The sequence below is a fragment of the Leucoraja erinacea genome, chromosome 36 (assembly GCF_028641065.1).
Source record: "Leucoraja erinacea ecotype New England chromosome 36, Leri_hhj_1, whole genome shotgun sequence".
Classification (NCBI taxonomy): domain Eukaryota; kingdom Metazoa; phylum Chordata; class Chondrichthyes; order Rajiformes; family Rajidae; genus Leucoraja; species Leucoraja erinaceus.
This window is the reverse complement of record NC_073412.1, coordinates 10,604,331-10,630,730: the sequence shown is the minus strand read 5'-3', so window position 1 is coordinate 10,630,730 and position 26,400 is coordinate 10,604,331. Positions and strand designations below refer to the sequence as shown.

Sequence of the window (26,400 nt, the reverse complement as noted above, 5' to 3'; positions counted from 1 at the left end):
GAGGCAGAAATGTTTAAAACATCCCTGGATGAGCAGCTGAAGGCTCAGTGCGACGTGACTAATGGTGAGATTACACAATCGCGTGTTCAGGTGGGGAGATTGGGCTAGGAGCTGCATTCCTGCATCATCCCAGTACCTGTGAGGGAGTGGACAGCTGAGGGCAGGGTGACCTAACACACACAACACCTCTGGTGCAGAGCCAGGTGGAGCAGAGCCTTCAGCTGTGAGGACAGACTGTGGCTAAACCCATCCCGGTTTGGTCTCATGCAATATTTATCTTCCCACAGGGACAGCGAGAGTGTGGAACTCCCAACCACGCAGTGCGTTGAAGGAAGTGCAGAGAGGGAAAGCTGGGCAGCAGGGGGTGGAAGAGGTGGCAAGATTAACCTTCTTCTTAGAACCAGACCATTGGCAACCCAACACATTGCCAAATAAAGCCCCTCCCCACTTTAGAGATACAGCTTGGAAACAGGCCCTTCAGCCCACCGAGTCCGTGCCGACCAGCGATCACCCCCTTGCATTAACACTATCCTACACACCAGGGACAATTTACAGAAGTCAATCAATCTACAAATTGGTATGTCTTTGGAGTGTGGGAGGAAACTGGAGCACTCAGAGAGAACCCACGCAGGTCACTGGGAGAACGTACAAACTCGGTACAGACCGCACCCGTAGTCAGGATGGAACCCGGGTCTCCGGTGCTGTAAGGCAGCAACTCTACCGCTACACCACTGTTCCTCACCTGTTTCCACCTCTGAAGAAGTGTCTCGACCCGAAACGTCACCTGTTTCATCTCTCCACGGATGCTGCCTTTCCTGCTGAGTTACTCCAGCTTTTTGTGTCGATCTAGCCTGGTTTGGTCATGTCACCCCCCCTCCAGCTTTCTTGCCCCCACTACAATCAGTCTGATGGGTCCATCCCGAAACAACATCTATTCATGTCCTCCAGAGATGCTGCCTGACCTGCTGAGTTACTCCATTACCTTACTAGTTTCTTTTTTTACCCTGAGCTTCCAAGCACCAAACCTCTCCAACACTGACTGCTACATCCATCACTTACTCTCCTGCATCAGCTTAACTGCTGGCGGAACTTTCCCCACACCCCCGTCACTCTTGACACAGTCACTCCTCCATCTGTGTCCATCTGCTCATCTGCTACCATCCACTCACCTGAATCTCACCTTACTGTGATGAGCAGCTTTGGACCCCATATCTGAGGAAGGATGTGCTAGCATTGGAGAGGGTCAGGAGGAGGTTTACCCGAATAATCCCAGGAATGATTGGGTTAACGTATGATGAGCATTTGATGGCACTGGGTCTCTACTCGCTGGAGTTTAGAAGAATGTAGGGAACCTCATTGAAACTTACCAAATAATGAAAGGCCTGGATAGAGAGAACGTGGAGAGTATGCTTCTACTGGTGGGAGAGTCTAGGACCAGAGGCCATAACCTCAAAAAAGGATGTGCCTTTAGAAAGGAGATGAGGAGGAATTTCTTTGATCAAAGGGTGGTGAATCTATGTAATTCATTACCACAAACAGCTGTGGAGGTTGGCAACGGATATTTTTAAGGTGGAGATAACAAATTAGCTGGTTGGCTGGATGGCAGAAGTCCTGGCAATAAAGGGGGCAATAAAGTGTAGAGATAAAGTGGCAATAGTGTGTAGAGAAAGCAGATACTCTGCAGAAGGACTTGGACAGGTTGAGAGAGTGGGCAGAAGGAATATAGTGCAGCAAATAGTAGCAATAAAGGCGTACACTATTTTCTAAATGGGGAGAGAACCCAGAAATCAGAGATGCAAAAGGACTTGGGAACGTGGTGCAGGATTCCCAAAAAGTTAATCTGCAAGTCGAATCAGTAGTAAAGAAAGCAAACTCAATGCGAGCATTTATTTCAAGAGGGCTTGTATACAAAATCAGGGATGTCATGCTGAGGCTCTAAAAGGCGCTGGTACGGCCACATTTGAGCAATTTTGGGCACCATATCTGAGGAAGGATGTGCTGGCTCTGGAGAGGGCCCAGTGGAGGTTTGCAAGAATGATCCCAGAAATGAGCAGGTTAACCTATGATGTGTGTTTGTCAGCACTGTGCTCGCTGGAGTTTAGAAGAATGAGGGGAGGACGGCATGAAGTTGTGAAAATAACAACGTTGTTTAACTTCAAAATCAGTTTTAATAACCACAAGGTAACCAAGCTGCAGATCAAGCCCCTGCTTCCAGACCCCGTGCTGCCCGCCAAACACTGCTTCAGGAACGGTCTCCACGAACACCCGACATAGACTCAGAATACAGCGACTGATCCACAGCTCTACAAATACCCGACACATGGACATAGAATACAGTGACTGAGACTGATCTACAGGGGCCTCATTGAAACACAGAATAGTGAAAGGCTTGGATAGAGTGGATGTGGAGATGATGTTTCCACTATTGGTTGGGTCTAGCAACTGAGGTCATAGCCTTAAAATTAAATGATGTTCTTTTAGGAAGGAGATGAGGAGAAATTTATTTAGTCAGATGGTGGTGAATCTGTGGAATTCTTTGCCACAGAAAGCTGTGGAGACCATCAGTGGATATTTTTAAGGCAGAGATAGATTCTTGATTAGTGCAGATTATAGGGAGAAGGCAGGAGAATGAGGTTAGGAGGAAGAAATAAATCAGCCACGATTGAATGGCAGAGTAGACTTGATGGGCCGAATAGCCTAATTCTGCTCCTGTCACATGACCTTATGATAAATTTTTAATTAGTAGGGGTACATGGGGTTATAGGTAGAAGGCAAGAGAATGGGATTGAGAGGGAAAGATAGATCAGCCGTTATTGAATGGAGTAGACTTGATGGGCCGAATGGCCTAATTCTGCTCCTATGAACCTACCACACATCAGAAAAAGCTACCTTGAGGCCTGTGAAGATAGAGCGAAACACTGAGTAAAATCATGTCATTGTTAAACATTTATTAAACTGAATAATGAAAAAAAACAGACAAGCATTTCTGCTGAGCAAGCAAGAGTGCAGCCGGCGTGAGTGGGACCCACGTAACGATCGCTCCATTTCGGGCCCAGACCCTGGTTACAGCTTGTGGGATCTGACCATCACAGATTGCATCCTGTACATCAAAACTGCCAACCATCTCCCTGGGCTTCTCAACAAATTCTATTGCCTTTTCACAAGCACTAGCACAGGGCTGCATCTTCCCTTCTGCTCAGCATTCACATCTCAATGCTCAATCACTCCATGATCACATGTTCCCACAGCGGCCCTCCCAACACAGCCGTGTGTGCACCCACCACACCTTGAAGCAAGCTTCTTCTTTGCTCGGACTACTCCCCAAATTTCCCTCCACAGTCCACAATCAACGACACTCCCTTCACTGACTGTCCTCCTCCACTGTCTCCAGCTCTTGTTCCTTTCCTCCATCAATCGTCTTCCCTCCAATGCCATCTCTGGTGGATTCTCTTTCCATGTGCTCCATTGGTGGTCTCTCCATACTTGTTTCTCTCTACTGATGGTCCATTATATTCAACCACCCCCTGTTGACTACCCACCCTGACGCACCCCCACCCCCCTCTGTCGACTGTTCCCCACTCCATCTACAACCCGCACCGACTGCCCTCCTCATGGTCACTGTCCTTCAATTACAACCTCGCTTGCTTCTCTCCACTGATGGTTTTCCCACCGTTATATTCAACCACTCCCTGTTGACCACCCACGTTGACCATCCCCACCCTCATCCTCTGATGACCGCTCCCCACTCAATCCATTACCCGTACTGACTTCCCTCTCTCTGACCACTGCCCTCCTAATGGCTACTCTCTGAGATGGCGGTTTCTTCACGGTCCCCACACCAGGAACAGATGTTGCTGGATTGTATCATTCAGCACAGTTTATATAAAATGCAAAGGCGGGTCCTTTCACAATGTAAACAGCCGCAAATGCTTCTTTCTCAACACGTTGAGCGCACAATAACAGACAATCAATATTTAGAAAAGCAAAGACCTGAAACAAATTGAGGCAGTGTCAGGGCTAGGTCGGTGGAACGATTCATTGTGGAACAGGGTACTTCCACCTTTTGAGAGCAGATGTTTGTCCTGGGATACGGTGTCCTAGTCCCGTGGAGGGCCTTCTGTTGCGTGAGAGGGCTGGATTTTCCTTCGCACAGCGAACGGAGTCACAGACCCCCTATTAACCGGCACCGATACCCAATTCAAGTAAAACTCTCAAGTCTATTGCTAGCCAATGCTGGATAATCTGGCACCTGAACAGCAGAAACGAGCTCCGAAATACTTTACCCCTTTGATGGACCGCTATATCCCAGATTGAAAGATCCGTAGAATTTTATTCAACAAATAAATTAAAAATTAGGCTACTTATTGGGTTTTGTGGAAGTGCTCCAACTTATCGAAAGCTTGGTGTTGTGGTAATATCACAGTACGCTGGAGAAGTTAGCTGGTCTTAGTCTTTTACAGGCAGTAGATGGCTTCTTCCAATTACAGTCCCATCCAGTGAGTTCAAGAGGTATTGGAGTCTCTGTGTTGCCTGGTCCATGGCTGAGCTACTGTGAGCCAACAGCTTTAACAAAGCCTCAGGAACCTACTTTACCTGGAACATAAGACAAGGGAGTGAACAGATTGAAAGTGAAACTCCGCCAATTGTTCTAAGGTTAGTTGGGAATAAACCATAGGTTTAACAATGACACAAAACCAGACTCCAAGAAGCACTTGCAGTCTCACTGCACACTGTGACTGGTTGTCTTTGCACAAAGCTACAACTAGCAGCATTAGGAAGCAGGCAGATTCCTCCTGCACACAGAGCGAGTGCTGATGCAATTGGTGGACCCCGGCTCCACCACTCCCCCTCACCCCTAGTGCTCCCCATGTGGAGGGATTACCGTGATGCCATTCCCCTATGGCATTGTGTTCAGCAGTTGATTGGAAGAGGTGTCAAAAAAACAGGCACTCTATGGGAGCTGTCCATTCATTTAGTGCAACAGGGTACTTCCACCATACGAGGGAAGAAGTGCTGATGTTTATCCTGGGATTGATGCAGGGGTCTCCAGGCCTTATTGCATTTTGGGGAGTGTCAGAGACCCTGGTGATTTCACCTTCTGCACCCTGGTTAATGGAGGTGGGGATGAACCTGGTAATCACAAGCCGAATGGCCCGCTGCTGGAGACTGTGGTGGAAGAAGCAGAGTCACTGACAGTCTGGGCCATCACTTGAATCTTCTAGGCGCTGGCTACTGGCTTGGAGATAGGATTACTATGGATGGGTGCCCACTGGTCGGCATGGACGTGGTGGGACAAGGGTGTTGCTCCATGCATTAGTTTAGTTTATTTTCATTTTCAAAATATTTTTATTTTCACTTTACCAAGATACAGTGAAAAGCTTTTTTGTCACGTGCTATCCAGTCAGCAGAAAGACTACACATGATCACAATCAAGCCGTCAAACGAGTACCGATACAGAATAAAGGGAATAATGTTCACCCTGTCTCTGTGAGTCTACAGTAGGACCACTAATTTTTAAATAATATACCGGTAAATGATTTGGCTATAGGAGTGATAGAAAACTTATCAATGTAGTAAATGAGGGGTGGGGTGGGGGGGGGGGGGGGGGATAGTTCCCACTTCAGCAGCATAGGGTAGATAGTTGACTAGTAAAGTTTAAATTAGACAAGGGGAACAGCAAGAAGAGGTAGTATGATGAACTATTTTGAGGTGGGTGGATATTCACAAATCAATGAAGATGTGCATGAGGTGTTGAAGTGCATGATGAAAGAATGGGTCGACTGGGCTTGTATTCACTGGAATTTAGAAGGATAAGAGGGGATCTTATAGAAATATACATTTCTTAAAGGATTGGACAGGCGGGTGCAGGAAAAATGTTCCCGATGTTGGGGGCGTCCAGAACCAGGGGTCAGTTTAAGAATAAGGGGTAGGCCATTTAGGACTGAGATGAGGAAAAACATCTTCACTCGGACAGTTATGAATCTGTAGAATTCTCTGCCACAAAAGGCAGTGGAGGCCAATTCACTGCATGTTTTCAACAGAGAGTTAGATTTAGCTCTTAGGGCTAAGGGCGTCAAGGGAAATGGGGAAAAATCAGGAATGGGGGGGGGGGGGGGGGGGGGGGGGGGTACTGATCATATTGAATAGCCGATTGGTCTACTCCTACACCTATTTTTCTATGTTTCTTTGAAGAACGTACAGGGGGACAACTTTGTAAATAGAGGGGTTGAATGTGAGCTTCACTTTCATGATTTCTATGAATGTGGCTCCACTCAGTAGAACTGAAGCTGGTGGGTGACACGGTGGCGCAGCGATAGAGTTGCTGCCTTATAGCTCCAGACACCTGGGTTTGATCCTGACTACGGTTGCTGTCCTGCACGAAAATTGTACGTTCTCTCTGTGACCGCGTGGGTTTTCTCCAGGTGCTCCGGTTTCCTCACACACTCCAAAGACGTACAGGTTTGTAGGTTAATGGGCTTCAGTAAAATTACAAATTTTCCTGTGTGTAGGATAGCGCTAGCGTACGGGGTGATTGCTGGTCGGCGCGGAAGGGCATGTTTCCGCGCTGTGTCTCTAAAGTCCAAAGGTGGCCAGGCAGCTTCAAGGGTCCAAAAGTTTCATCTGTATGGGTTTCAGTGTACCCCAATGGGCTACAACATGGAGCAAGATGACTAACCACTTCCAGATCCTTGTCCATCGAGACTCCACAGTGAGAATGTGCATGGGAATGGTTATATTTGGATGCCATCTTACCTCTTGTTGGTGTGTGACTGAGAGGCTGCGTCCAGGAGTCCCAGTTGCTGCTCCAGGGAGAAAACTCGGAACGTCATGTAAATGGAGGATGCCAAAAGGATAATGACTCTGGAAAAACATACACCAGCCAATTCGTCAGACCGCAGGGTTTTAAACAAATGAAACCTGAAATACTAGTCTATCTGAAACAGCTACTTTACGTGACAATAACAAGATTTGCAAGATACTAAGCAATATGTTTGCACAGACTTCACATGTCTGGGGAAACTAGTTTGCAATGTTCTTCTTGTTGGAGGTCGTGTAAACACGGTGCTGCTGACCTTGTCCATCAGACCTCTCTCTGCAACACACCCGCCACGTTTCACCCCAGGCACTGGCCCCGTCCAATATCTCACAGAGTCCTCCAAGGCAGGCACGTCTGTAAACCACACAAGACTCTGCTCCTGAGCTCAAATGGGATTCATCAGCCTCTGACTTTTGCAGCCAGAGTTATTTCAAATAAAAGTGAGCCATTTCCCTGTCAGAGAACTACAAAGTCAGAGATGAGAGGGTCTGAGAAGGCTACCCACAGATTGTCCACACTGTGCCTCAGGGGAACCAGAAGGACCAACAGTTGAAGGACAAAGTGCCCATAGTGGAGGTTCTTTTCACTGAAATGACAGCTCTGCAGCAGAACGGCCAGGATTAGTTAATTGAGGAACACATCCCTCTACTTTCCTTTAAACTCCACCAAGCAACAGGACCCTCCCATCAGTCCACCGAAGAAGATAGTGGGTGCAACAGGCATAGCCTTGACAAGATGGGAAAGCTTCAGGAGGCGGGAGCTGTTATGCATTGCCCGGAACAATAACAACAACGGATTAAGTAATTTAACAATAATTTACTAACTACCTTCCAATATGGTACATCAACCTAACTTACATCAAATGGCTGCAGCCTTAGAACAGCAATGAATCAACACCAGACCTTGGCGGGCAGAGAGAAGTTTTCTCAGTTCGCTGATCTGCCGATGGAAGTGAAACTTCCCATTCAGCATTTTTAAATGCATTTAGTTGGGCGGGGTGGCACAGTGTGCAGCGGTAGAGTTGCTGCCTTACAGAGCCAAAGACCCAGGATCAATCCCGACTACAGGTGCTGTCCATATAGAGTTTGTATGTTCTCCCTGTGATCGCGTGGGTTTTCTCTGGGTGCTCTGGTTCCCTTTCATGTTCCAAAGACGTGCAGGTTTGTGGGTTAATCGGCTTTGGTAAAATTGTAAATTGTCCCTAGTGTGTAGGATAGTGCTAGTGTATGGACGATCATTGGTCGGCACGGACTCAGTGGGCCGAAGGGCCGGTTTCTGCACTTTATCTCTAGACTAAACTATTGTTGAGGGGCTAGGCTCTCATGGATGATCTGCAGCTGCAGCCAAACCAGCAGTACCACATCTGGTGCTGTTGAACAGCAGGGAAGGAGTAGGTCCAGGCAAGCGATAGTGATAGGGGGCTCTAGTCAGGAGTAGTCAGGCATTTTTGTTGCTGCAAGTAAGTGAACTAGGTGGGAGTTCTGACAAAGGGTCATTCACCTGAAATGTTAATTTACTTTCTCTTTCCACAGATGCTGCCTGACCCGTTGTGTTATTTATTTTGTGTTTTTTAAGTACAATTCAGTCACTTTCTGTCAAATTTCAGATTTAACAATCCATTGCAACTGAATTTAAGTCTCTCTGCTGCTGTGGTGGGGGATTTGAACTTGTGCCTGGATTGTTAGTGCAGTCCCTGCATTACTAGTACAGTAATTACTGCACCATGTACCCGATCCTTTCACACCATGCAACAAGTGAAGCAGCGTTACTTCATACTGATCTGTTGTTCAATACTCACATAATAATTAATATCCTGAGGATTCGATATTCCACTGTGCTGATGCCTTCAACTGAATCTAATTCAAGTATTTTTTCTTTCTTCACCAGTCTTTCTGAATGGTAGAAGCGTACAGAGAAAGGAATGAGAGGGAACCCACTTACATAACTTGTTAAATGAGGAACATATCCCTCTGCTTAATCATCAGACTACTTTCCTTTAAACTCAACCTAGCAACCACAGCCAAATACATTGCCTGTAGATCAGTTCCTCTAAACTAAACTAGGCACCCAAAGTTAGGATTGAAGCTGGGACACTGGAGCTGTGAGGCAGCACCACCCCCTGCATACATTGATCCCTCCATACACACCAGCTTCAGCCAGGCGCAGGGACCTAGACTGTCTGCGTAATGATGAGCCATCACCCACGCTGTCCGTACTCACCTCTGAAGGTCTGACTGCTGCAACTGGAGCTCTCTATCTCTGGAGCACTCAGGCTGCTGGTGGAGTTTCCCAACAGGGACTGGTGTTCTGTTTCTGGCTGTGAGGATGAGGAGCCGTTAGATAGTTTTCTTTTCCAGTCCAAATGCAACCTACAGCCTTCCTGAGAAACAGCACAGAAAATGATCTCACCCAGTAACAGCGCCACAGACTGCAGGCATTGGGTAATGTCCCTCACCAAGGCCAATGATAGCACTGATAATGATAACATAACTCCCCACCTTGGGCTTGCCACTTATCAAATTAATGTGGGTCTAATTAAAATGAGAAAGAAAATGCCGGGTATACACAGCGGGTCGGGAGGGGTCTGTGTAGAGAGAAACAGAATTAACATTCAAAGTCAGGATTGTCCAGGGTTGCCAATCAATTGGATGAAGGGCAGCATTTGCGCCCATACCTTAACCCAGTCTGCTTTGGGTGTGAGTAATATTTTTTTTGTTATTTGTTTGGAATACTCACTAAGTAGAAGAATGACAAGAGGTGAGAAGGTACAGAGGGACCTTGGAGAACATGTTAGGCGATCCTTAAAAGGTAAAAAGAAATAGGCAAAAGGAATACCTTTTGGATAGGTTAGATTTAGAAGGAAATGGCCAAACGTGGACAGGTGGGCCTAGTGTAGATGGGACATCTAGGTTGACATGGACAAGTAGGGCTGAAGGTCTGATTCCATGCTGTATGACTCTATGTAATGTGGGGGTTACTTCAATCCTGATCTCTGCTGCTCTCTGGGTGCACATTCTGGGCACATGGGCTTCTCCCGGCTGCTCCGTTTTCCTCCCACTTCCCAAATACGTGCAGGATGTTAGATTAATTTGGTTGCTGTAAATTGTCCCAAGTGTAGGTGGGTGATGGGAGGATCAGGGAGGGGAGTTGATTGGGAATGTGAGAGAGTTGATCAAAAGTGCAAGAATTGGAACTGATTGGATTGCTCTAAGAACCAGCAGAGACTCTATGGGCCAAACTGTCTCCTTCTGTGTGAAGAGTACTTGAGCCACAACTTGGGTAGTGAATGCGTCAAGGTCTAGTCACTGCATTATAGGAAAGGTATGACTACATTGGACATGGTGCAGGGGGTTGGTGAGGATGCTGCCTGGATTGGAAAGTTGTAGCTTTGAGGAAAGATTGGATAGGCTGGGGTCGTTTTCTCTGCAACTGTGGAGGTTGAGACTTCAAAGTTTATGTTTATGAGGGCCAGGAGAGACTAAATAGGGAGAACCTATCCCCAATAGTTCAAGGGTCATGAACCAGGGGGATGAATTAAACTAATTGGCAGGATGATTAGAGGGGAAATAAAAAAAGGTTTCTTCACCCAAAGGGAAGTGGAGTTAGGAACAACCTTGTCTGAAAAGGTGGGGGAAGTAGAAACCTTTGATGTTTTTTACTTGTACAGTACTTGGGTGGGAACGTTATCAGTTGTGACCTGTGGGTTCACTGCTGGACAGTGGCATTATATTGGGTAGATTTAATTTCGACCAGCACAACCAAAATGGGCCAAACGGCTTCTTTCATTGGCATCATTAGTCTATGATTCTGGCACATCCCAGTCTGACTGGCATCACAAGGTTCCCTGCCCAACATTCCTGTGCAGTAACGTTTGAGACGCAACATTCCACATTCATTTTGTGAAAAATCTAAACATCCGGAGAACAACTTACTGAGGGAAGGGAATCCAATGTGTCCACACCCAGGCCCACACTCAAGCTCTTCTTACTGTTATCCTGAAAGAAAGAATGGCCATTGAATGAGCTGCTAGAGTAAGGGAGGCACCTTCTTGTGAAGCACTAGGGGAGATACTTTCAAAGTTACTTCAGGACAGAGATATTCACATGCCTATGACTGAAGTGGCACCTTGTGGAACTTTTCATAGCTATAATGATTATATTTTGCAGTGATTATATTATATTGCATGGTGCTTTGTGCTATCCTGACTGCAACACACTTCACGCCGGGCTTCATCCTGGCGCCACCTCTCTTTTTTAGCTTTCTCCCCCTACTCTTATCAGCCTGAATGAATGCCCTCCCCAGATGCTGCCCTATCTGTTGAGTTCCTTCAGCTCTTTGTGTTTTGCTATTGGTTTAACAGTGCTGTAGCGTGAGATGTACACGGGACAGATGAGTAACTCACTGCTTGAAACCAAGAGCATTTCCACCATCTACAAGTCAGGACCGAGGTGGAATTCTCTCCGCTTGCAGCTTCAGTAACTCTCAGGAAGTTTCATACCATCCTGGACAAAGCTTCCCACTGGACTAGCACCCCATCCATAACCTTACAAGTTTTAAAAAGCCAATTAAGAGGCAACCTCTCTACTGGCAGAGAGTAACACAAACTGTAGGAACAGCACCTCATATTCTACTTGGGCAGCAACGGTATGAACGCTCAATTCTCCAAGGTAATACCCACCTAAAATCTGCATTTGTGTGGAGGCAAGAACGGGAAGAATATCAGATTCCTTTCTCTGTAGGTCATTCGAAAACTAGCTAGGTTTTTCAGTGGCAAGATGTTACTTTGTATTCCAGATTTAAATACCCAAACCATTTTCCATCAGTTTTAACCTCATCTCCGGATTGTTATTCCATTTCCTGGATTATAACTGCAACAACCCTATTGCTATCATACTGTACCACTTTATCATCCACTCCTTACACACTAGGGGCAACTAACTTACAAAATCGCACGTCTTTGGGATTTGGGAGGAAACTGATGCACCTGGAGGATACCTACGTGTTCACAGGGAGAACATGTAAACTACACACACCCGCGTAAAAAATTGAACCTGCACCTCTGCCGTTATGAGACAGCAGCGTTCGTAGCTGCACCACACTGCCACTAGTGTCCTTTGTGTATAAAACACAGTGCCTATATGATGCGTGCCCCGCGTGCTTCAATACGGTTTCAATCTGTCTCATATTCCTGAAAAAGATCAGACGATCACTTTCCGGAAGACCAATAAGGCTAGGAGATGCACAATAGAAACATAGAAATTAGGTGCAGGAGAAGGCCATTCGGCCCTTCGAGCCTGCACCGCCATTCAATATGATCATGGCTGATCATCCAACTCAGTATCCTGTACCTGCCTTCTCTCCATACCCTCTGATCCCTATAGCCACAAGGGCCACATCTAACTCCCTCTTAAATATAGCCAATGAACTGGCCTCAACTACCCTCTGTGGCAGAGAGTTCCAGAGATTCACCACTCTCTGTGTGAAAAAAGTTTTTCTCATCTCGGTTTTAAAGGATTTCCCCCTTATCCTTAAGCTGTGACCCCTTGTCCTGGACTTCCCCAACAATGAACCATAACATCCTGCTTACCAGACTTAAAGACCTTGGCATTGAAGGTTCTGCACTCAGCTGGCTCACTCCGCTGGCTCCGTTCCTACCTTTCGAACTGATCCCACTTCATCTCTCTCCATAACCACACCTCTGCTACAGCCACTGTCACTCAAGGCGTTCCCCAAGGCTCCGTTCTCGGTCCCCTCCTCTTCATCATCTACATCCTCCCCCTTGGTCATATACTCTGTCACTTCAAACTGGACTTGCTGGACTTGCTGAGCATCTGAGGAGTACCATTGCCTGCTGGATGCTCAGGCAATGGTACTCCATGAAACCATGCATTCTGATTGCTATACCAATAGCTGTACGAATGCTCAAAGATACTTTGTTGTAGAGGGCCCTTGGTCTGTACATCAGCATCCAGGTAACCATTAAAAAAATCTCAATGTTTTAGCATTTGTAATGTATTGATCTGTGGATTATCACCTTGTCAATAGACAATAGGTGCAGGAGTAGGCCATTCAGCTCTTCGAGCCAGCACCGCCATTCAATGTGATCATGGCTGATCATCGCCAATCAGTACCCCGTTCCTGCCTTTCCCCCAACTCCGCTATTTTTAAGAGCCCAATCTAGCTCTCTCTTGAAAGCATCCAGAGAACCTGCCTCCACCGCCCTCTGCGGCAGAGAATTCCACACACTCACAACTCTCTGTGAGAAAAAGTGTTTCCTCGTCTCTGTTCTAAATGGCTTACCCCTTATTCTTAAACTGTGGACCCTGGCTCTGGACTCCTCCAACATCGGAAACATGATTCCTGCCTCCAGTGTGTCCAAACCCTTAACAATCTTATATGTTGTGGTGGTGGAGAAGCTTGTGTGGTCCTGAGAGCGATGCCGTCTGGAGCTTTGCTCCTGGTGGGGCTACCCATGGAGGTAAGGTCGAGGGGGAGGTCCCTGACAAAGACAATCCAACCAAGTCCTCAACGGTGGAACAAGCGGAGGTTGATGGCTGACTTTAGTGGAGCATCACAACAGCTGGGAAGGCGGATGAAGGCTGCAGCAGAAAAGGGTCTCCGGTCGTCTTGGACTCCATGCCACTGGATCTTGACCCAGATCTGTCAAAGAACCGTGCGGTGGCTGTCTGTGCACCAGTCTCCCCACATTAAACAAAGTCACACACAGGCGTCCTCCCAAAAGAGGACAGTCATACTTGTTTAAAGTGACCGACGATAATGGACCAACATGGCAGGAACATTTGGCAGCTACACCAACATGGAAGATAACATATAGTAACAGGAAACCTTTCTTGCAAATAATCTAAAACCACAGAGGAATTCCAAATATTCCGTCAACATGCACATGATATAGGAATTGCATATTTATATAATCATGAATTGCCCAAAGGCAGGTCACCGCAACAAGATCAGATGCAACGTGGCAGACATGAGAGTGTTCTAAAGGAAGAAAACAGGGAGAAAGGTTGAGACATTTAGGAGGGGAATGCCAGAATTTGGGGCCTGAGCTGGTGTTGGCAGAACCACCAATGGTGGGGCAATTATAAATAGGGAAAGAGAAGAACACTTTCTTTAAAACATTCACGTGCAAGAGAATTTCAGGTATGTGGCAAGCACAGTTCATCTATAATTAAGGCATTCTTGTTCCATTTCTATCCGATGTGCACACTGTGCAGGACAGGGACAGTGGGCGGCACAGTGGTAGAGTTACTGCCCTACATCCCCAGAGTCCTGGGTTCGATCCTGACTATGGGTACTGTCTGTAAAGAGTTTGCACGTTCTCCCTGTGACCATGTGTGTTTTCTCCAGGTACTCTGGTTTGCTCCCACATTCCAAAGACGTGCAGGTTTGTAGGTTAATTAACCTCTGTAAATTGTCCCTAGTGTGTAGCATAGAACTAGTGTATGGATGATCATGACGGGCCTGTTTCCACACTATATCTCTAAAGTTATGAAGAGAAAGCACACTTGTTTTTAAATAGCATATTTGCAATCTCAAAATGTTCCCAATTACAATTACTTTTGAATTGTAAAGACTGCAATAATGTAGAAGACTGCCATTTTACCCACAGGAAGCTCCCACCATATAAGATGCCATCCACCAGCTGATCTATTTTAATGAGGAATAAATAATGAGTTGGATTCCACGGGAGAATACCCCATTCTTCAAAGTATCACTGTGGGATATTTCTGGCAAACTATTAAACAGTGGTGGAGAGTAGGACCTGGTCATCTCCGACTACGATTGAGAACCTACCTGTAAATGTGAGCAGACCTGCTTCAACACGTCGTAGACGCTGTCTCTCGAGATGAAGGAGACGAAGATGTACTGCAATGAAGAGCAGAGAGCCTTGTTAAAGATGGGACAAATCGACAGCACAAAGCCTGCACTCTGATGCACTGCATTGAATTAAATCCCTCACTCTTCATACATATATTCAACTTCTAATGCAGAAAGAGGCCACAACACATTGCCTCACTCTCTCCTCATGTCACTCCATCACATCCTCACAAAACGTCCCTCATCTTTCACTATCATTCTTCTCGTCCTCTTTCCCTACCTCCTTTTCCGTGTCTCTGCCCCTCTCCATCTTCCCCTCTACCACTTCTTCTCTCTTTCCATAACTCTTGTCCCCTCTCCATCCACCTTCCACTTGCTCTTCCTCGCACTCCTTCTCCTGTTATAATGTTATATATTTAAACCCCCACAAGAGATCCCCATTCCCTAAATAATTTCCATCTTTGCTCACATGTATTTATTTTTCCTTTTGTACTTTTTTGAATTCTGAAATGTCCCTGCCATGTTCCCATTACACTGAATTAGCTCCCGACACAACTTCTGTAGCCCATGCAAGGATCATATAGGTTGGTCACTTGGTCCCTGGTGTCCTTACCAATAATGTACCAGAGAAACCTTAAACATCGGGAGGCTGGCTGAAAGACCAAGGGGATAGCTAAGGTCAGAAATAGGAGATGACCAGAGTAATATGGTTGATGATACAAAGCTAGATATGTGTAGAGGACAATAAACTTGAGCAAAAAACAAAGTGTGGGAGGAACTCAGTGGGTCAGGCAACATTCGTGGAGGGAATGTACAGAAGAGGTTTTGGGTCAAGAACCTTCTGCAGACAGACTGGACTCGATTTGCAAAGTATGGGCGAATGGATGTGGAGAATGCAGATGAATATGGGTTAATGTGGGAAAGCATAAGACAGAAAAACTAGAAGAGTTTTCCAATGACAGGGGATTGAAAAGTCCTGGTATTCAGATGGATCTGGGTGTCCTTGTATACAAATCACTGAAAGGATTTAGGAAGGAGGATGGTCCTTATTAGAAAAGGATTTAAGTTTAAGAGGATGCCTTGCTTCAATTATACATGGCCAGTCTCTCCTCATATCCCAGTCTCTCCTTACAACTCAAGCACTCCAGCCTTGGTAAAATCCGCATGAATCTTTCAGTACATTTCAGTGTCCTATAGCTAGACAATAGCTAGACAACCAAAAGGCAAATAATACTCCTAGTGTGGTCTCACCAACAATGTCCACAGTTGCAACATGACATTCCCCTTCCACCACGTGCAGGCCTGGCCTGGAGCCAACCCCTGGCCTCACCTTCTCATTTGCACTTGTCCTGATCACAAGTCCATTCGGAAGCAGCCCTCCTGTCCGATGCTTCTTGACCAACACGACTGACGTGATTGAAGCCATGACCTGAAAGGGAAACAACAACAGTTAGTCCTTTCCCCCGTCTGCCGCCTGTTTCAGGGCAGCACCGCACAGTGAGAAGGATGGGGCTGACAGGTTGGGTTCACCCTGCGTCATGTACCAAGCTTGATATTAGACATGGGATAATGGTATTGAAAGCAGAGCTGTAGACTGAATAGAAGTCTGATATTGGTGCCTCTCTTATCCAGGTGTTCCAGTGATGAGAGTAGGGCCAAGGAGATGGCATCAGGCATGGACATGTTGTGGCTGTTGACAAACTGCAGTGGGTCAAAGTTACTTGGCTGACTGGATTCAATGCGTTCCATAACCAGACTCTCAAAGCACTTTGTGATGGTGGACAGTATCACACAGGGAAATGTAACAATGCAGTTTGGTGCAGAAAATGTTGGACATTGTCCTTTCCATCATGAGTAATGATCTCCCCACCACTTTGATCATGCGAATCGTTACTAAAATGAATGGCAACTACACTTAATCGTTGAACTTCTTTGCATTTCATTAATATTAGTAAAGTTCTAATAAACATAAAATGAGAGGAACATCACCAAGATGGGTCACACACCTTGATGTCTTTTCCGAAGAAGTTAGCGTGGAAGCACACCCAGTTGCTGGAGATGTAGAGACGACCCTGGATTAAGATGTCTTTCTGGAGAGCACAGGAATAGACTGGCAAGAGAGAAGGGATACAGACAGAGGGTCAGAATAATCCCTTGAAACAATTCTTGTTTGGTCAGCCCTGTGCTTTCGACTTGTGGCGAGAACAATCTACATGGTAAAATCCAACACTTTTGGAAGGTTTCCCCATATCCTGGAAGCGGATATCCACTGGAGTTGTTAACTCACTCACACATCTCGAACAGTGCTCCTTAATGTCCTGTTTGTCTTTAGTCTTTAGAGATACAGAGCAGAAACAGGTCTGTCGACCCACATAGTCCACGCTGACCGGGAATCACCGCAAGGATCCCTACTGCTATCACCTTGCCTGTGTCCTTGTTCCTCTGACCACCTGCCCTCACTTCCCCATTGATGCTGGCATTAGTGTCTGATTACGTTCCTGTCAAATTCCTTGGGTGTTTTTTAAAATTAAAGGAATGCAAGTTGTTACATAATTGAGCGATGAATTCTTACCCAATTTCTCAGCAGAATGGGTGGGAGTATTACTCCCGGGGATATTTTCTGTAATATTTGAAGGAGGAACAGAAGGAGCCCACTTGGCCCTTTGAACATGTTGAACCTTTGAAAAAAGATTGTGGCTAATCCAACTGCAATCTCAACCATTTATCCCAAAAAACTTCTCCGCTTGCTTTTCAAGCGTTTTAACCATATAATATAACCATATAACAATTACAGCACGGAAACAGGCCATCTCGACCCTTCTTGTCCGTGCCGAACACGTATTCTCCCCTAGTCCCATATACCTGCGTTCAGACCATAACCCTCCATTCCTTTCCCGTCCATATAACTATCCAATTTATTTTAAAATGATAAAAACAAACCTGTCTCCACCACCTTCACTGGAAGCTCATTCCACACAGCCACCACTCTCTGAGTAAAGAAGTTCCCCCTCATGTTATCCCTAAACTTCTGTCCCTTAATTCTCAAGTCATGTCCCCTTGTTTGAATCTTCCCTACTCTCAGTGGGAAAAGCTTATCCACATCAACTCTGTCTATCCCTCTCATCATTTTAAAGACCTCTATCAAGTTCCCCCTTAACCTTCTGCGCTCCAAAGAATAAAGCCCTAACTTGTTCAACCTTTCTCTGTAACTTAGTTGCTGAAACCCAGGCAACATTCTAGTAAATCTCCTCTGTACTCCCTCTATTTTGTTGACATCCTTCCTATAATTAGGCGACCAAAATTGTACACCATACTCCAAAATTGGCCTCACCAATGCCTTGTACAATTTTAACATTACATCCCAACTTCTATACTCAATGTTCTGATTTATAAAGGCCAGCACACCAAAAGCTTTCTTTACCACCCTATCTACATGAGATTCCACTTTCAGGGAACTGTACACAGTTATTCCCAGATCCCTCTGTTCACCTGCATTCTCCAATTCCCTACCATTTACCATGTTTTACTCACTGCTGCCTTAAAAAGATTCAAAAATATGCTGCAAATGTGCTCCTGGGATCCAGGGTTCTGTCTGCCAATATGCAGTCCATACAGAAAAACTCAACCCTGTTAAATGAATCTTTAACTTCAGTCACAGGTTCTAGATGCAAGTCCACTAGGGGCGCTGCACTGGCAGCAGCCTCTACCTACAGCCTGTCTGTTATTTCTATCTTTTTTATTATTTTTAGTTAGTCTAAAGTCTTGTGTTGGGGGAAACTTTAACTTTTCTATGTGGGGGAGGGGGGCAGGGTAAGGGGGAAACCGTTTCCCAGTCTATTCCTGGCGGGGACGCGACTATTTCTCCGAGTCGCGTCCTCGCCCCCCACCTCGCGGCCTACCAGCTGGATCGGAGCGGCCTTTCCTGCCGGGGACCGGGAACCGGACCAGGGCTGCTACAGCGGCGGCGCAGCGTTGGAGTCACCGCGGAGCGGGCGATGCCTACCTGGGTCGCCGTTTGGAGCTCCGGAGCGTTGAGCCGCTGCTCCAACATTGTGGGGCTCTGGTGCGGAGAGCTTCCAACGCGGGCGGCGCTGACCGTCATCGTGGAGACCTGGGGCGCCTTGCAGAGGGCCTGCAGCGGCAGTCTCCACCCGGCGCGGCCTGCGGACTTTGGAAGCCGCCGACTCCGGTAGGAGGGGGCCGACTCTGGTGTCCACACCGCTGAGGACGTCCCGCAGCCCCGACGTCGGACTTACAACACCCTGGCGAGCGGGCTTGAACATCGGGCCGCCCGTAGCTGCAACTGCGGAGGGCACGGGGAGGCCCTGACCACGGGGAACAATGGAGGAAGAGACTGACTTTGGTGCCTTCCCACAGTGGGAAACTTTGATTCTGCTGTGTGAGGATGTTTTATTTCAAACCCTATAGTGTGTTGTGTCCCTTTTTTATTGTATGGCTGTATGGGAATTTCATTTCACTGTGCCATCTGGCACATGTGATGAATAAATCTATCTTGTATCTTGTTTCTTGTAGATGACTTGGGCGCCAACCGATAATTACATTGTAAAGAGCATAAATATCATTAAACATATTCTATGGCTCATCAGATTTTGTTACATGGAGAAGGTCCTGTCCCAAAGACCTCAGGGATCAAAGGTTCAAAGGTCTTTTATTGTCACGTGCACCAATTAAGGTACAGTGATATGCGAATTACCATATAGCCATACGAAAAAAAAGCAACAAGACACACAACTACATAAAAGTTAACATAAACATCCACCACAGTGGATTCCCCACGTTCCTCACTGTGATGGGAGGCAAAAAAGTCCAATCTTCTTCCTCTTAGAATACAATGTTCACAGAACCAGCTGGGCTGAAGAGGCAGCTTTTAGAGAGACAGGTCAGAAACATATGCTGGAGTCAAGAGTATGGGACTATACATGGAAGTCCAGCTCTGGTCAGGAGAGACAGAAGATCTTTTGTAGCATCTAGGGTCATAACGCCATGACTTTATGAAGCTAGGGCACCTTTCGGTTCACCTCTACACGATTGAGGACATTGGACTTTGTCCATTGAATTGATGTGCTACAATGCTTATATTTTGCACTCTGTACCTTCCCCTTTGCTCCACCTATTGTACTCGAGCTTGAACTGATTGTACCCATGATTCATATTTCTGATCTGTTTGGACAGCATGCAAACCAAGCTTTTCACTGTACCTCGTTACATGTGCAATAATAAATGAGGCTTGTATTTTTACTGGAATCCAATCCAAGAACATTTTTTTTTGGACCCGTCAGTCTCTTCCTCATTCTCAGGTTATTTACGCAGCAACAATTCTTACCCTTTGTTCCCGTGAATGTTTCTCCATCAACACTTGGCTGCCTGCATACAACCACAGATTACATCTGTCTTTCATGCAGACTGAAAGCGGGACATTAATGAGATTCAATTTGTGACGTGATAGCATTTTTCCCCACCTTATCTTCTGCCACAGGAGCATAAAGTGGACAGGGCATAAATTGTGTAGCTATGGAGAAACAAGAAACCACAGATGCTGGTTTTCAAAAACAAAAGACACAAAGTGCTGAAGTAAGGTAGCGGGTCAGGCAACGTTGCCGGAGAACATGCATAGATGACGTTTTGGGTCGGGAACCTTCTTCAGACTTAAGAAGGGTCCTGACCGGAAACATCATCTATCCATATTTTCCAGAGTTGCTGCCTGACCCGCTGAATTACTCCAGCACTTTGTATCTGTTTTGTGGAGCTATGGAGCTGATAGATCACACATAGATTGAAGATAGATCTTTGTAAGAGAAAGCAGTATTAACCAATAACCTAGGTACGTGTATAAGCAAGACTCACTTGGTTATTGCACCCTTCTGTAATAACCCCCTTGCTAATAGACAAGACAATATGTAACATCATCTTTGCCATGCTCTAATTTTGCTTCCCATCGAGAAGAATGGATAGGAATCTGAAAACTGTGACCACCAGGTACAGGAACACAGGTTCTTCCCAACATCCACTCTTAAACATTTAAACAACACTAACCAATGAACTATCTTGTGTTGCACTAAGGACTTTGGAATTTCTTTTGCACTAGAATTGGGGTTATTAACTTTTAACTATTAACTATTAATTTTTGTTGTATATTACCTACGTGTATTGTGCTACAGTCCTGTAATGCTGCTGCAAGTAAGATTTTCATGGTTCTATTGTTAGTATATATGACAATCAAACACTCTTAACTCAAGACTAATGTAACATTGGCCTTTTTTTCATGATCTCACTAAGTGGAATGTTCTCGTGACAGTTTAGCACAGTGGGACATGAATTTCCCAGGTCTAACCAATGACCAAAAGTTCTAGTTCCGGGACCGCATGTGCACATTAATTATGAGGCGATCGAGTGTCAGTATCTATTTTGCCACGTCCCAAAGGATAACACAACATGAGAGACACACCTTTCCTCAACGTCTCCTGCTCAGGGACATCCTTGAAGAGTTTGTGATACTGAGAGTTGTACTTTTTAATTGTCTGAAAAGAAAGAAAGACTTTCAGTTGTGTAGGCAGCAGAACCTCCGAATGCCTTGCAAACATTAACATGCTTTTCTTGTCACCTAGCCAACTTAAGCACAGTATAGCATATTGCACATCTTTAGGTTACTCATGATTCAGATCTGCATGTGGGTGATAAGGCCAGCATTTATACTCCACCACTAATTTTTTTTTAACCTTAGTTTAGAAATACAGAGCGGAAACAGGCCCTTTGGCCCATCAGATCCGCACCGACCACCAATCCCCACAGACTAACACTATCCTACACACGCTAGGGTTAATTTACAATTTTTACCAAGCCAATGAGCCTACAAACCTGTATGTCTTTGGAGTGTGAGGGAAACCGGAGATCCTGGAGAAAACCCACGCAGGTCACAGGGATTCTGATCTATTCCCTCTACTTCTCCGATCCTCTCCTTCTCTCCCAGAGCGACAATAGTATTTCTTGGTCCTCACCTTCCACACCACGAGCCTCCACATTCAACAGATCCTCCTCCAGAGTTTTCACAACCTTCAACAAGATTCCACCATAAAACAGTTTCCCCTGCTCTCCCTTCCCTTCTCAGCAATCCCAAAGGATCTTTATCCTTGAGACTCCCAAATTCGCTCTTCCATCGCCAACTACTCCCCTTCCCTTTGTACTTTTCCCAGCAACTATAGGAGATGCAACAACTGCCCTTTTACCTCTTCCCCCCACCATCCAGGGACCCACAAGAGTCCTTTCAGACAGTGTTCTACTTCCAATTGAGAATATTATTTAGGATAACCACCAGGGGGCGCCGCACGATGGCAGCCTCGCCAACCATCTGTGTCTTTTTGTCTTTTTTTGTTAATTTTAGTGTGTTTAAATATTGTGTGTTAATTTTCTTTGGTTTGTTTTATGTGGGGGGAGGGGGTCGGAGATTTTTTTTTTCAATCTCTTACCTTGCCAGTGATGCGATTGTTTTCTGGATCGTATCTCCGGTCGCTCTGCAGCCTAACATCATGGAGCTGGAGGCCCTGCTAGGGAGTGACTTTGAGCCCCACCGCGGGGACGTGGACTTGCCATCGGAGCCAGGCACCGTTAGTCGGCAGCCCGGCCAGCTGTCTGATCTTTGTACCTTCGCTTATCACCGACACCACCACCCCTTCTTCTCATGGCCGATCATCAGTTCATGAGTTGGATGGGGTGCCGGAATTTGCGCATGATGTCACGCGGGCCAAAACTCCTCAGCTTGCCCAGCGGCTGGGCTTTGTTTGCAGTGAAGCACCCGGGCCAACTCATTGTTCACCCAGCCACGGCCGAGTTGCTGTCTGGAATTTGCCCCGTATTTTTACCCTTTGTCCCTTATTTGGGAGTGAGAAAGTTGGCAACCCTAGTGGAGACCGATGTCGGGAAGCTCCAAATGACACAGAAGGTTTCGACCAGCCCTGACCCGGGGTCCAATCACCCGGCGAGGGGGAGCTGAGACCCCCCCCCCCCCCCGATACAGGAGCTTGATCGCACTGACGCGAGGGCCCAAATGCCGCCGGCTATGGGAGGCAAGATCGCCACGTCAACGGAAGGTTCGAGGCCCCCGACCGCAGGAGAACAAAGAAGGGAAGAGATTGAACTTTTTTTCACCTTCCATCACAGTGAGGAATGTGGAGGAGTCACTGTGGTGGATGTTTATGTTGAAATGTATTTTGTGTGTTCTGTTGCTTTTTATTAGTATGATGACTGTATGGCAAATGAAATTCTTCATATGTTGCAAAACATACTTGGCTAATAAGGTATTATTATGATTATGATTATGTATATTTTATGTTTTTGTGTGTTGTCTGAGTTTATGTGCCTGTGATGCTGCTGCAAGCATGATCTCCATTGTATACGGACCACTGTGTATGACAGTAAATCTGACTTGACTTATTGCATTCGTTGTGTGATCTCTACAACTCGAGAGAAATCAAATACAGATAGGAAATTGTTTTTGGGGAGCAGCCACGCTCAGTTCACAGAGACAATCTTGAATTCCTAGTTACCGATCAGTTCAAATCCCACTCCAACTTAGCCCTCCCTCCTACACAGTCCCAACAAGGTCAAACATAAGGAGACACAAGGAATTTATGCTAGAATCATGCGCGGAGCACACAGCGCTGGAGTAACTCAGCGGATCAGGCAACATATCTGGAGGTAATGGAGAGGAGATGTTTCAGATCAGGACCTTTCTTCAGACTGGAGAGGTAACGTTTTGGGTCGCAACCCTTCTTCAGTCTGAAGAAGTGTCCCGACCCGAATTGTCACCTATCAGTGTTTTGCAGAGATGTTGCCTGATCCGCTGAGTTACTCCGACACTTGGTGTTCATTAAAGTGAAACATAAGCTCAAGGAACAACATCCCATCTTTCATCTGGGTACTTTACCACCTTGAGGACTCAGAAATGTATTCAACAATCTCAGATAATCTGCCTTCACTGTTTGTGCCAAAATTTCCCAGTTCTGATGCATCCACATCCACCTGTAACATTGACTCCGTTTTTCTCTCTCTACAGATGCCATCTGACCTGATGGGTATCTTCAGCATTCTCTCGTCATATTTCTAGCAATGAGTTCTTTATTCTTAACAAGCTAGTTCCTTTAGCCCGCACTTGACAACATTCCTTATTCTTTTCTCTTCTGCCCTCATCCATTCCCCTTTCTTCACATTTCCAGCAACAGGTCAGCTGTGATTAACAAGCATTAATCACCCTGTCTTCCTTCAACCTTTCACATCATCCACATCATAGAGTTAGAGTCATACAGTGTGGAAACAGACCCTTTGGCCCAACTTGCCCACATCGACCAACATCTCCCATCTACACTAGTCCCACCTGCCAACGTTGGCCCATATCCCTCTAAACCTATCCCATCCATGTACCTGTCTAAATGCTTCTTAAACGTTGCAATGTTACCTGCCCCAACTACCACCTGGTGTCACCTGTACAAACTTTGGTCTCCAACCCATCGCCATCCCTTCCTCTGTCCTCTCATCAACTCCACAATTTAAGGCACTCTTGCTTTTTCCATTTGCCCAGCTCTGATACCAGGTCAACGGTCTGAAACTTTAACTCTGCTTTTCTCCCTGCTTGGCCTGCTGAGTATTGACAGCATTTTCTGCTTCGATTTAAGATACTCACGGATCCACGGTGAAACTTCTTGAAGTCGTCGGAGTTCAGCGAGTCAGTTAACTTCACATCTCTAAAACAAAACAGAGCAGAATGCTGACAAACCATGGATCACTTCAGTCCCAGGCTGGAAGGTTCTCATACAAGGTGGTTAATATTCGCAGCTCACGTGTGAGAAGAGTCTGGCTCTTTGCACAAGATTACTGATTTACAATGCAGGCAGTCCTCAGGTTACATAAGGGTTTTGTTCCCGAGAACGATTCATACGCCAATTTTCCATTAGTTATAAATGTCAGTTTCCTATTGTAAGCCATAACACTGTGATATACACTTACTACAATTCGTTTATATTCATTCAATAGTTTCACCTGGACATCACCCATAATTAAACAAATGGTATATACACTGGATCCAGTCATTAATGAATACCATGAAACACTTCATTACTAACTTGAAAAACACTATAAATATATGGAAGAATTTGAATTGATGAATTTCCATAAGGTCATTTGTAACGTGAGCAGCTCCTGTATTCATTTCTATGTAAATTGGTACAGATGTACGTGCCAGCCTTCAGTGGGATAAAACCTGTCTTTCTGTGGCCAGTAGCTAACATACTGCCTGTCAGTGTCTGTACTTTGTGGGTTTAAGGCTTGCTGCAAGGTTTGAGAATATAATCCTCAGTGCGGATGTCCAGGGAGGCCGTGTTTTGGACAGGTGGTGAAGAGGGTGTTTTAGTTTAGAGATACAGCATGGAAACAGGCATTTAGCCCACCGATCCACGATTAGCCAGAAGAAACTGGTTCCAGGAGGAACTGTAGATAAAGATCTAGGCCAGTGCAAACTCCACACAGTCAGCAACCAAAGTCAGGATCAGATGCCACATGGTCACTGACATTGTGAGGTGGTAGCTCTACCAGCTGCAACACTCTGCTGCTCTTTTTAGGAAGGTAAAAGGTGGTACATGAATGAATTGGAGACTAATTCTCCTTGCTCAGTCAGCACCTTCTCAGATTCATCTGCTCAACCTCCAGATATTCACTGCAATGAACCCATCACAGTTAGACACATAGAAAATAGGTGCAGGAGTAGGCCATTCGGCCCTTCGAGCCAGAACCGCCATTCAATATGATCACGGCTGATCATCCAAAATCAGTACCCTGGTCCTGCTTCCTCCCCATATCCCTTGATTTCATTAGCCCCAAGAGCTATATCTAATTCTCTCTTGAAAACATCCAGTGAATTGGCCTCCACTGCCTTCTGTGGCAGAGAATTCCACAGATTCACAACTCTCTGGGTGAAAAAGTTTTCTCTTATCTCTGTCCTAAATGGCCTACCCTTATTCTTATGCTGCGACCCCTGGTTCTGGACTCCCCCAATATCGGGAACATTTTTCCTGCATCTAGCCTGTCCAATCCCTTAAGAATTGTATATGTTTCTATAAGATACCCTCACATCCTTCTAAATTCCAGTGAATATAAGCCCAGTCGATCCATTCTTTCATATGTTGATTTGTTTATGTGCAACAAGGTAGAGATCAACCTCAATTCATGGTGGAGCTACATTAAACAGACAAAGCCCAGTGGATCCATGGGTGAGTTACAGGCCTCATGGAGGGCATCTCATGAGATTTGGCACATTGGCTACTACCTACTTGAGATCCATTATAGTCAGATAGAGATACAAACCCTTCAGCTCACCATCAGTTCTAACAGTCATCTATATATGAAAGATGTAATTAAGCTGGAAAGAGTGCAGAGAAGATTTATAAGGATGTTGCCAGGACTCGAGGGCCAGACCTGTTGGGAGAGATTGGGCAGACTAAGACTTTATTTCTTGGAGCACAGGAGTCTAGGCGGTGATCTTATATAGGTGCATAAAATCATGAGGGGAACAGATAGGGTGAATGCAGAGTCTTTTACCCAGAACAGAGGAATCAAAAACCAGAGGACATAGGTTTAAGATGAGAGTGGCAAGATTTAATGGGAACATGAGGAGCAACTTTTTTCACTTAGATGGGCATATGGAATGAGATGCTAGAGGAGGTAGTTGAGGCTGGTCC

The 26,400-nt window shown here is 45.8% G+C and overlaps 1 protein-coding gene across 7 annotated transcripts in view; it reads right to left on the bottom strand.

Moving 5' to 3' along the window:
- Window positions 1-2,936: 2,936 nt before the first annotated feature.
- Window positions 2,937-26,400, bottom strand: part of gramd2aa (GRAM domain containing 2Aa) — a 49,846-nt gene continuing 26,382 nt past the window's right edge. For 5 of the 7 annotated variants that reach the window (XM_055662664.1, XM_055662667.1, XM_055662668.1 and 2 more), the window contains exons 3-12: window positions 24,351-24,411; window positions 21,123-21,195; window positions 16,663-16,766; window positions 15,987-16,085; window positions 14,633-14,704; window positions 10,750-10,812; window positions 9,038-9,197; window positions 8,616-8,709; window positions 6,754-6,861; window positions 2,937-4,593 (exon numbers count right to left, since the gene is read on the bottom strand). In XM_055662664.1, the coding sequence (XP_055518639.1) occupies window positions 4,590-4,593; window positions 6,754-6,861; window positions 8,616-8,709; window positions 9,038-9,197; window positions 10,750-10,812; window positions 14,633-14,704; window positions 15,987-16,085; window positions 16,663-16,766; window positions 21,123-21,195; window positions 24,351-24,411 (838 nt within the window). In that variant the 3' untranslated portion in view covers window positions 2,937-4,589. Of the gene's footprint in view, window positions 4,594-6,749; window positions 6,862-8,615; window positions 8,710-9,037; window positions 9,198-10,749; window positions 10,813-14,632; window positions 14,705-15,986; window positions 16,086-16,662; window positions 16,767-21,122; window positions 21,196-24,350; window positions 24,412-26,400 lie in introns of those variants that run through there. The other 2 variants (XM_055662665.1, XM_055662663.1) reach the window with 2 other exon arrangements.